We start from the raw sequence: 10478 nt of genomic DNA on the forward strand, positions 1-10478 counted from the left end.
TTTTATTCCATTATATATTTAGTTCGTTCAAGTTACAGATTAATTTTATAACATAACGATTTTGTTATCGACTGATTTTTAACCAATTTGGTTTGGTAATTTCGTACTTACCCAATTTAATCGATTGTACGTTATCTCTACGATTCCAGATGATCCGTTTCAATTCTTATCGCTGAACAGCGCTAAAATTATACTTGAGAAACGTTATATATTACAAGATAATATATTCAGTTTATTCAGTATTCCGTGACACTGTTAACAATCGAGTAATGCCCTTATTATCTACTCAGATTATACTCCTATTGTTTCTCGTGTTAATGTTTCGTTCAATGTACGAAGCATTATTTCGTGCAAAAAGATTTTGCTTACTGTTGCGAAGCTACTCGATAAATATGAAATGGACGTTGCCTAATTTTTAGAGAGGAAAATTGTTAATTATATATAACGCACGTTAACTATACAAAAGTCGGTTTTCAAAGCAGCACTCACGGGACAATTTTCCTACAAATTACTACAATATAAATCGTTATAATTAAAAAATTAAGCACGTATGAAACATAAATCATAAATCACTCGAAATGTTATATTGTATGTACAATGTATATACATTGTGATTTTTCAATTATCAAGCTTCTTAAACTTCTTCCACTCGCCGTCACATTTTGCCCCGGCGAAAATTTGACGCGATCCCAATTATATACACAGAAAGGTAGATAAAATAAATATACAAACGAAACATTAATCGATAATAAACGAAGGAAGTTTAATTTTAAACAACTACTTGTTATGTTTCTAACTTTACCACGCATTATCACTTACTGGGACAAAGCTAAATTCCAAGCAAAGGTCCCTCTGAACGTTTTTTTAAGCTGCTGTTTAAAGCTGGTGTTTTATACTTGTGTCGATTAATAACTCGGCGTATCCCTCGTGATCCTTCAACGTGTGGTGACTAACGTGTCTCGTTTCAGTGGCGTGTGGCAGCTGGAAAAATTTTCACGACCCCATAATTCTGTTACGCTACCCCCTGTGTATTGGTCAGTGGTTTAAAAGGCCCTGATCTAGCCCTGAAGAAAAGAAAGAAAATAAGAATGAAACTAAATCAAGGGGAAAGTAAATCGACGAATAATTGTATGATGCAATGATCCGAAGCAATTAAATGTTCTACCAAATTTAACGAAAATCGTTTAAGCAGAACCATCCCGATGTCGACGTTTTATCATCCGGTCCAGAGCCTAGACTTACATCTTGTTACGATGTCTCGTCTCATAATGCCTCGCTGTTCTCAATTTCGACGGAAACAGCCACGTTGTTGTAAGATTTAGCGTGTAGTCGCAAGATTTTTCGAAACGATATTTATCGTCAGATGCGCAGATTTTTATGCGTTCATACGACGTACGAAGATTCGGAAAATGCGTATAATAAATAAGAAGACGTACAAGACGTTCGAGCAAAATTCTCGTTACAGTTTCGAACGGAGGAAACGAATCTTCGCTCAAGCTCTATCTCCTACTATCGCGTTTGCCTATAAATTTTAATTCGCATAAAAATCCGCGGTCCATCTAATACCAATTTCCAGAGAAGTACATCTCCTTGTAGAAGAGAAATTTCGTTCTCGATGTCAACCTATCTCTGGGACAAGCGTAGCTCGCTCGACGTTCTTCACACTGTGCACTTATATACAGCAGATTAGTCAATAAGCGCTATTCTACTTAAGATATGGGAATATTTATAATGGGGAATCGTAAAGCAACACGTTAAGGCTGGAAGGCGATGATTTAAGTGAAATTCCTCGTAAGCGCGTCGAAAGACGTTTTAAAACGTGGTTACTTCACCTCGCACACGGTACTGTTCGACACTTCACTTTGCTGCGTCGTGTTGAACTGCACCAGCACCAGTTCGTACGTCACTATGGTTCCCGCTACCTGAAACAAATTTTCAATCATTTTGCGAACGCTACGATCGCCGACAAACACGTGCTGCATATTCGATAATCTTCTCCAGCGATCGTCGGTGTCAGACGTGGCACGAGAATCAAATCCACGCGAAGCGAAACTGATTCGGCGTTATCACAAGATTTTCGCGAGTGTTCGGGGTATTGTGCAAGAAAATGCCTCGGGTCAGCCTTCCGCGAGATTCGCAGTTTATTTGTAAATTACATGGAATACGATACGCGTTCGTCTATCTCTGATTCTCAGGACACAGCTTGTACGAGGGACAAATGTGTTATATAATATTATAAAATGTGTTATATAATATCATTATATTATAAAATCGTTATTTTACGTTATATATTTTGTACGTACTGTTAATACGAGGCTCCTGGTCACCGAGAAGAATTTCATGCCCGTCAAGCAAATGTTATCCGTTGTTACTTGCGCCAGGAATCTCATTACCTGCGAACACGATAAAATTATTGCACGCACGACATGGAAAGTTAATTAAACGGTCTGATATAATCATTAAACGGTAAATTTAACGATGAATCGTTAATTATTCAGAAAATTAGCAATGCTTTTATTCCGCGTTAGATAGCAACGACTAGCTTCGGCGCGTGAACGTTTTGCTCGTAGCTGCTGTCTCGACTCGTTGATCGGACACCGAGTACTTGAACAGGTATGGACATACGAGCAATTAGGCACAGAAAGGGTAGAGATCGACGAGAAGGATATAACGAAAGACGCGGAAAGCAAGGGACAGAGGCGACAAAACACAAGCGTTGATTGCAATGTACAAGGTACAAAATGAATTACACAAATGCGTAAGATGTACAGACAGACCGAGGTGCTTGGAGGAAAGGGGAGAAAGAGGAAGCGAAAATGTGCTGGTAGAAGGAAGGCAGCGATTTCTGGAGAGAAGAGCGAGACAGGCTACGCAGCCAGCTGCAGTGGACTGCAGAAATTTCGTACTGCGACAACGAAACGTACAGACACGAAACGTACAGACTATAGCGACGATCGACGATTCGGCATCGAAATTTTCATTGTAGAAACGGATAGAATGGGAATCTTACTTCCGTCGAGAAACTGCTTCCAGAAACGCTGTATAAGATCGGGGCCGGGAGTAACGACTCGTCGTGAATCGTTGCGGCACACAGGGAGACCACTGTCGTTCTCGCCAACAGGAATCCAAAGGAAAAGCCGAAGTAGATTTTCTCGATGATGCCTCGCATCGGACTGCTTTTTAAACGTTCGATATTTAGTTAGGATACACTGTCGCGGCAGAACGCCGTTGCATATCGAGCGTGCGATAATATAAAAAGAATGACATTTTGTCGTGCATACGTGAAAGAGAAAAGCAGTTGTATGCAGATGAAATACAGATCGGTAGCGAAAGAGAGGAGAACCATAACGGAGATATGGGAGTCCAGTTGCCTCGTTAGCGTTGCCAAGTGATTGTATTCGCTCCTTGCCTCGGCCCACCACCATTCGGGCATTGCCTTAACAATGAAATGATGCTAAGGACCAACATTCGTTATTAAAAACTGTAATATTTTCTGCGCTACTTAATTCAGTTAACAGTATAATAATAACGATCAACATTATACACATATATGCACGATATTTCGCGTAGTTTTCTATCGAACGATATTCTGTAATCTGCAAAATAACAGTAATTGCTTAATTACGTGAAATATTTAATCTCTTTCAAATAATAAGGCGCTTAATCCGAGTGAACGATGAAACTTAACGATGAAATACTCGATTATACCGTATAGGAGAATATTCGCAGTCGCTTACCTTGCCCCTTATAGAATTCAGACGACTGTTCAGTTGACGAAACTGATCCGTCAAGGCGATGCTGATAAGGATGAGAAACAGGTCGACGAAATTCCACGAGAACGTACTGAGAATATTGCAGATGTCCACCAATACTCCTTTCCACAAACTGTACTGTATCCTTGAAAATATCTGGCCAACACACGCATTTCTGTTTAGAATCTTCTCGACCGATCGAGTTTCGACGAAAATTTTGCAGTATGCGTTTGCGCATCTAACGTAAACGAGTCGTACGAATAATATAATAATATGCTATTCGAAAAATTAGCAGAAGGGTGAAAGTGGTGATAAGAAAGATACAGGAACAAAGTAGCGCAGAATATGGGGAATATAAGGAAATAGAAACGTGGATACCATAGAGTAGCAAAGGGACGTTGAAGGCTCTTCAGCTTTCGCGGATGCAACTTTTGTGGGAATAAAAAATAATAACAAAACACGGCACCTTGTAAAAAAAAAAAAAGAAAAAATATCAATACAAGAGAAATAGGCGTTACCTGTGGAAACTGCATCTGGAAATACACACCAAGTATATCCTCTTCTGCTTTGTACAGGGCGCACTCTTTAGCTTGGATGTAGCCGTGGATTATCGACAAACCGTGTTCGACTGTAACAGCAAATCGCAGTCCATCGATTAAGAGAAAGCAGATCGAATGTTAGAAAAATCGCAGAGGTAGAACTTTCGGTTCAGGTGAACAACGATGTTTGGCGGGGCAGAGGCTAAAACCGAATGATACGGTAAATGCTGAGGAAAGGGGAGAATTCATGCGAAGGACTGGGCCAAGTGACGAAGAAATGCAGCAGACGAGGAGCGTACGTAGAGAGGCGGATGAAGTCAACTGCGAAAGAAAGAGACGAGCAAGCGTCAAGGGATGAAAAATGGCATAGCAGAATAAACAAAAGAGAGTGTAACAAACGGTACAAGCTTACCACGTGTTTCGGTGTATCTAAGTAGCGAACAGAGGAAGAACGTGAAACGAAACGACGGTTCTCGTTTTGGGGAAAAAGAAGTAGAAGAAAGGTGGTAGATTTTATGCGAGATGAGAGAAGCTTGGAGACTTTGAAGCGCTGGTTTGCAGGATTGCACAAACTGTGACTCCTTGGATCAGGTTAGAGTTACGCAATAAATAAACGAATAAATAAAATAACGATAAGATACTTACCTAATGCAATCATCATCACTACTATGGTCACGATACTGAATTTCGTGGCCAGGGTGATCCTCGAGATTTTTCTATGCCTGTGCGAAAGCTCTTTCTCGAGTTTCTCCCAAGTTACCATCAAACAGGGCCACTGGATCGATAACTTTAGGAACAGCAACGAAGCGATCAAATTCGTCCCATTGAATACGAACGTGGCTTGCGTAAATAAACAATAAATTATATCACTTACGTTGTAACGATTAATGCTACAATAATTATGTTACAATGATGTATAAATAACGAATTTAATCCACCCATTGTGTTCGGATTTATCACGTTGTTTACGTACGAATCAGTAGCGTTTTTAAACCATTGTAATCTTTTTCTATCGATCTTAGCGAAATAATTCTAAATTTTGATATGTAAATATCTTGGAATATTCGAACGAAGTTTTGACTCGAAAGAGTCGAAGGCACGCGAGTATTTTTTCACGAACGCAATAGGAGAGTCAACAGTGAGACAAAGCAACCCTTTAGCAACGATTTAATTACACCAATTGCAGTGAGATTATTTTTACGTTGTATTTTTAATCTCATCTTTCTTGCGACCTTCTTTTCATCGTTGCTGTGTTTTTTAAAAATAATAAAAAGAAGGAAAAGAATGGACGCATTAGTCATCGTCCTTCGATGTCACGCGGCGTTTTTGGTGGAAAGCTTTTCTTAGTTTTCGCATTGATATACATAAGTTGTTGTTCAAAGTTTCAGCCGAGGATATGGCACGTGAAAATGATCCTCCTGTGCTTCTTTTTCCTTCTTCCACCTTCTAAATATACTTTTCGAACACCCGACGTCTCGTAAATCTACTTAGATAACAATTGGAAATCCTCGATCCAAAAATTTTATTTGCGTAACAAATTTTTATTGATAGTAATAACTTAAAATTTCTGAATGTCGAAAACTTGACGAAATAGAACACTCGTAAAATAAAGCTTAAAGAAAGCGCGTTATACTTCCTCTTGATCGCTGGCGTAATTGCTACAGGGTTGCTTTTACGCAAATGTAAAGTATCTTGAAAAATCTTACTCATTTTCGTGGAATTTACTCCGGTCGTAACTATTCTCAAAATGTTGAATATCGTCATTATCGACGAGCCAAAAATTGACATCGCACAATATACGAATTTCGGGCTGCGCCAGGTGAACCTAGACGTAAGGAGAATCCCGTTAATAGTCGTAGTCGACGTCTCGGCCATTTGTAACCATTTTCGAGTAACATTACGTATCGAAATTAACGCCAAATATTTGAAATAATCTTCCAAGTAAAAGTGATTTCAATTCTCTTGAAACTATCCGAAAGCTGTCGGCCCATCCGTTTATTTCAGGTTTCGTTTCAACTCTAATGCGCGGGATTATCGATTTCAACAGATTGCTTGGAATATATACAATTCCCTGTAATGTAGCAACCGAGAGCTCGATGTAAGAATATATAACTATAGCGTAGCAGACCGGGGGATAAGAATGCAACAACATTCCCTGTAACAGGCTATGGGACTAAAATACGAATAAATCGTTTGGTGTCGGTGAAATCTGCCTGGATGATACGAAAGGGGTCCGATCGTCGTCTACCCGGCGGCTATCTCCTAAGTTAGAGGCGCAATGGGCGCAACGGACACAATCGTGGAGGACACGTGGAGTTTCTAACGAGAAATTACCTGAGATACGATGCATCGGAGTTGTTAATACCGGACACGGGGAACAAGGAGAAGCATTGCGCCAACATGATGATCGGCCTCATAGACGCGTGTAAGCTGTCGGTCTTTGGGTTGAAGGCGCTGACGGAAGCTGCTACCGGCTCCAACACTGAAAATTTATTTTGCAAGTTCAATTTCGAGATTCGTTGGACCCGCGCTCGATCATATAGGCTTTTTGTTATATAAGCAATCCTTAAAACTTACTTCCGATGGTGTCTATCTCCGGCTTCAGATTGTCGAATTTGCCAAACTGCGAGCTACTCTTGGGCGACCTGAAAATTTCGTTACTCGCGTTAGTAAGAAATACAGCGTCGACTATACGCGCCGATTCCGACAATCATGCTTGGTCGTATCTCTGTATCGAACGTAATTGAAGAACATCATAGATGAACATTCCGTGGCATGAAATTGGTGCAATATATCGTAGACTATATATCTATTATATATCTAGATATATAGATTATCATAGATTATATATCTAGTCGCATATACTTTTGTAAAATTATTACTTTCTTACTTCTATCCGCGACCCACTTGTTATCTAAGTTTGTAACGGACCAAAGTCTAACACGATGATAACGATAGTGTGAAAAATAGGTAGCTCCGATATATTAAATCGTTAATTTCACATTCACTCGAGTCGATCGAACGGCACTTGACACAACGGAGGAACACGGATATCCCGTCCACGTAAACAAGCGACTTATTAAAAAGGCGAAATTAATCGAAGCGTGATAGATTCACGCGCGGTGTTCGACCGTGTTGGCGATCACGACAAAAATGATAAAAACCTGCTGCGCGAGGCGTCGCGATCGACGATGTGCACGCCGAAGGATCGCATGGTGAACAGAAGATAAACTCGTTATTTCCCAGCTTTATCATACGTCAAAGGATAGGCGGAGGGTGTTTTATAGACAGTTCTAGGAAACTCAATAAACGTCCGGTTGAACAACCATTGGAAAGTTTGTTCGTCTCAATGGGGCTAACGCGAGTGTTGGCAATTGTAAAAATCCCCGACAAAGAAGCGATTTATTCCCCTTTCTTGCTCGTCCTGGTGTAGGAAAGCAGGATTCGTATGGTCGAAAGCTTTTTTAATATTCGTTTCACATCCCCCTTGACATTCTTTCGCTCGATATTCTCGCGATATCGTCGGAACTACTGGCACAATTTTCGCGAATAATCGTTTTTTTGAATTAATAATCCTTGCCAATATGCAAAATGCGATATGGATGCAACAGGATCGTAAAGTTCGCGTCTCGATAGTGAACGGTGTAAAAGGACTCTGGGTTTGCAAAATTTTGAGAACGTCCGAAAGTTAGCTACAAGAATACGTAACGAAAAATGGAGGAAAAATTGGCGCTTTTTAACGCCATTTGTTCGCTTTCGCGACGTTAAAATTTATTGTACGAGACACGTTTATATCGTTGTAGCGCACTTAACGACGCGAGAGGGACTCCAAAGCGAAGTTAAAAATATGTGTTGGTAGAAAAGTTAAAGGAACGAAGTCTCTGTAATAGCAACTTGCAGCTATTTCCCGGAAACGATAGATCAAACGATTCTAGAAATCTATAATGGGTCGAAGCTTTTTTAGAAAATAAGAAAGGCGGAAAAAACTGCGAAAGAATTAGACGAAAACGTTCGAGTTGAAAATTCTTTGACAATGTACGTTTCTTAATATTGTAATTAGCTACGTGAAATTATTTATATTTCGTATAAATAATTACGTACAATATTATACTATTGACATCATTGTTACAATTATAGTATAATATATAAATTTTTAATAGAATATTACTTCATAATCTAAAGCGTTTTAACTTGCATATTTAATAACGTTTAAAAATTACAACAAATTAACAATGAATTAAAGACAACAAATAAGATCGTACTAGTCGATGTTTAAATAAATACACAAAGTTGCAAATACTTACCTAACATTGATCAATAACGCGTTCTGATATTTCACAGGTGGCAAATTCAGCGGCCGCATCTCGTTTACTTTTTTCCCTGTATTATCGTAATTCGACATGTTATTCATAGCATTTCGTCAAAAATCATACATCTCACACGATACGTATGCCACCGATCCGCACTAACTGCAATTCCAACGTGTACGATATCAGCGTGCCAATGTAAATACAATCGCGGACACTTTACCACCACCAAACATATTTATATACGCGAAACAAAGGTGTAGTTGATTGAAAAGCGCAGCCAAATACCAGCAAACACTATACTGTAAGCGAAACACGCGAAATACGCGCACGTTACGTACAATATGACACGACAGAGTTGTAAGAGCCGACTAATTGGGTTACGATCGTTGCAACTGAGCTACGTGTAATCGAGAAATTGTGGAAAAATTGAAAGGGGAGGATTACAAACGCGGGGTATCACATGACAAACGTTACTCCCTTGGTTGTGTGGAACGTGTCAGGAAATGAACTGAAAGATATACGAGCCGCTGGCACGAACTATATATCTCATAGTTTATACATATAGATGGTGTATAAAACTGTGACAGAGAAATAACAGATATGCACTACTGGCTGTGTAGGTCTATGTATGGGCGGACATTTGACACACTCGTCGTAAATAGTGCTCGATGCTCGCTTATCCTACCCAGTTGCGGGTACTCAACTTTCCGACTTTCCCCGCTCACCAACTTCCTTCGCGTTTCGTCCAAATTACACGAATTCCACGATTACAGAAACTACAAATTACAGAAATCGCATCTTCGGCTTGGCCGATGTTCGCCACCGTTTTTCACTTTCCAGACGAAATCGCCACGCACCGCCGCGCTAATTGGCATTATCATCCGCTTCTGCGCAGCAATTACATCCCCGTTTTGGCTGATGTTGCTCGCCGCTTCTCAGTTTCCGGACAGAATCGCCACACTGCCGCGCTAATTCGCCTATCATCTGCTCCTGGAGGTTCGACAGGCTCGCTGCGAACAGTGCTCGCTCGTCCCAGCGAGGGTACTCAACTTTTAGATTCTCTTCGAATCTCGCCGTCCTGTTTCCTAATTTAACGAGAATTCCTCTTTGAACAGAAATTTTACATCTTCGCTTTGGCTCGTTCCTCTTCGACTTTCAAACAGAATTCCAACGCTATCGCGCTAATTCGCCTATCGTCTGTCCCCTGACTTCCTCGAAGACTCGATATTCGATCGACTATCAGGTGAGCAAAAGGAAGAACCATGGACTTTTGTTACCTTCGCATTTAATAGACGCAAATTCCTTGCTCGGCACTTTTTATTGCGTTAGACGTTGCAACGATAACGTTAATTGGCAGTTCAGTGTTTTTGAGCAAAATTATCGATTCATCGTGTTTCTCATCGTCGATCGTTATTTCATCGTTTCACGCGTGATCTGTTCGATATGAAATCCCTCTATTGGAAAGTTAATATCGTAGATAAGGAAGGATGATGACCGACAAAAATTCGAGTGTGTGAATCTGTCTTTGATAAAACAAGGAAGCCCTTTTTATGAAAAGATAGTGGTAGATTTTATATTTTAATATGGAACGTACCGTACAAAGCAAACTTAATAAAATTCGACGGTTGTACACGGTTCCCTTGTGCAGTATAGAAGTCGCGAAACTTTGCAATACGATTCTATTCCATCGTGAAGCTCGAGATCGATCGATTTTACTGCTCTTTTCGCTGTAAAGCTCCTTACGTAAATGAAATTTAGTGAAATTTCATTTATTCGTACACATGCGCGAAAAGTTTGTTCGTTAAACGTAGGTTCTATTAGATTTCGTAATTCTATTTTGCTGTTTTATAAAATTAATATATATATACATATTTGGA

At 39.9% G+C, this 10478-nt stretch overlaps 1 protein-coding gene across 2 annotated transcripts; it reads right to left on the reverse strand.

Moving 5' to 3' along the window:
* Positions 1-99: 99 nt before the first annotated feature.
* On the reverse strand, positions 100-9539 carry LOC126875230 (gustatory receptor for sugar taste 64f-like). 2 transcript variants are annotated; one of them, XM_050638040.1, is made up of 12 exons: positions 8596-9539; positions 6869-6936; positions 6626-6773; positions 5998-6116; positions 4937-5131; positions 4271-4380; positions 3738-3908; positions 3282-3454; positions 3011-3176; positions 2304-2393; positions 1833-1922; positions 100-1064 (listed from the first exon to the last, which is right to left on the reverse strand). In XM_050638040.1, exons 1-12 carry the CDS (start codon positions 8700-8702, stop codon positions 1059-1061), a joined length of 1443 nt encoding a protein of 480 aa, XP_050493997.1. In that variant the 5' UTR covers positions 8703-9539; the 3' UTR covers positions 100-1058. The 2 variants fall into 2 exon arrangements, with proteins under 2 accessions (XP_050493997.1, XP_050493996.1); XM_050638039.1 differs by having other exon boundaries at positions 100-1922; positions 3011-3173.
* Positions 9540-10478: the final 939 nt, after the last annotated feature.

Source organism: Bombus huntii, chromosome 17 (assembly GCF_024542735.1).
Source record: "Bombus huntii isolate Logan2020A chromosome 17, iyBomHunt1.1, whole genome shotgun sequence".
Taxonomy (NCBI): Eukaryota; Metazoa; Arthropoda; class Insecta; order Hymenoptera; family Apidae; genus Bombus; species Bombus huntii.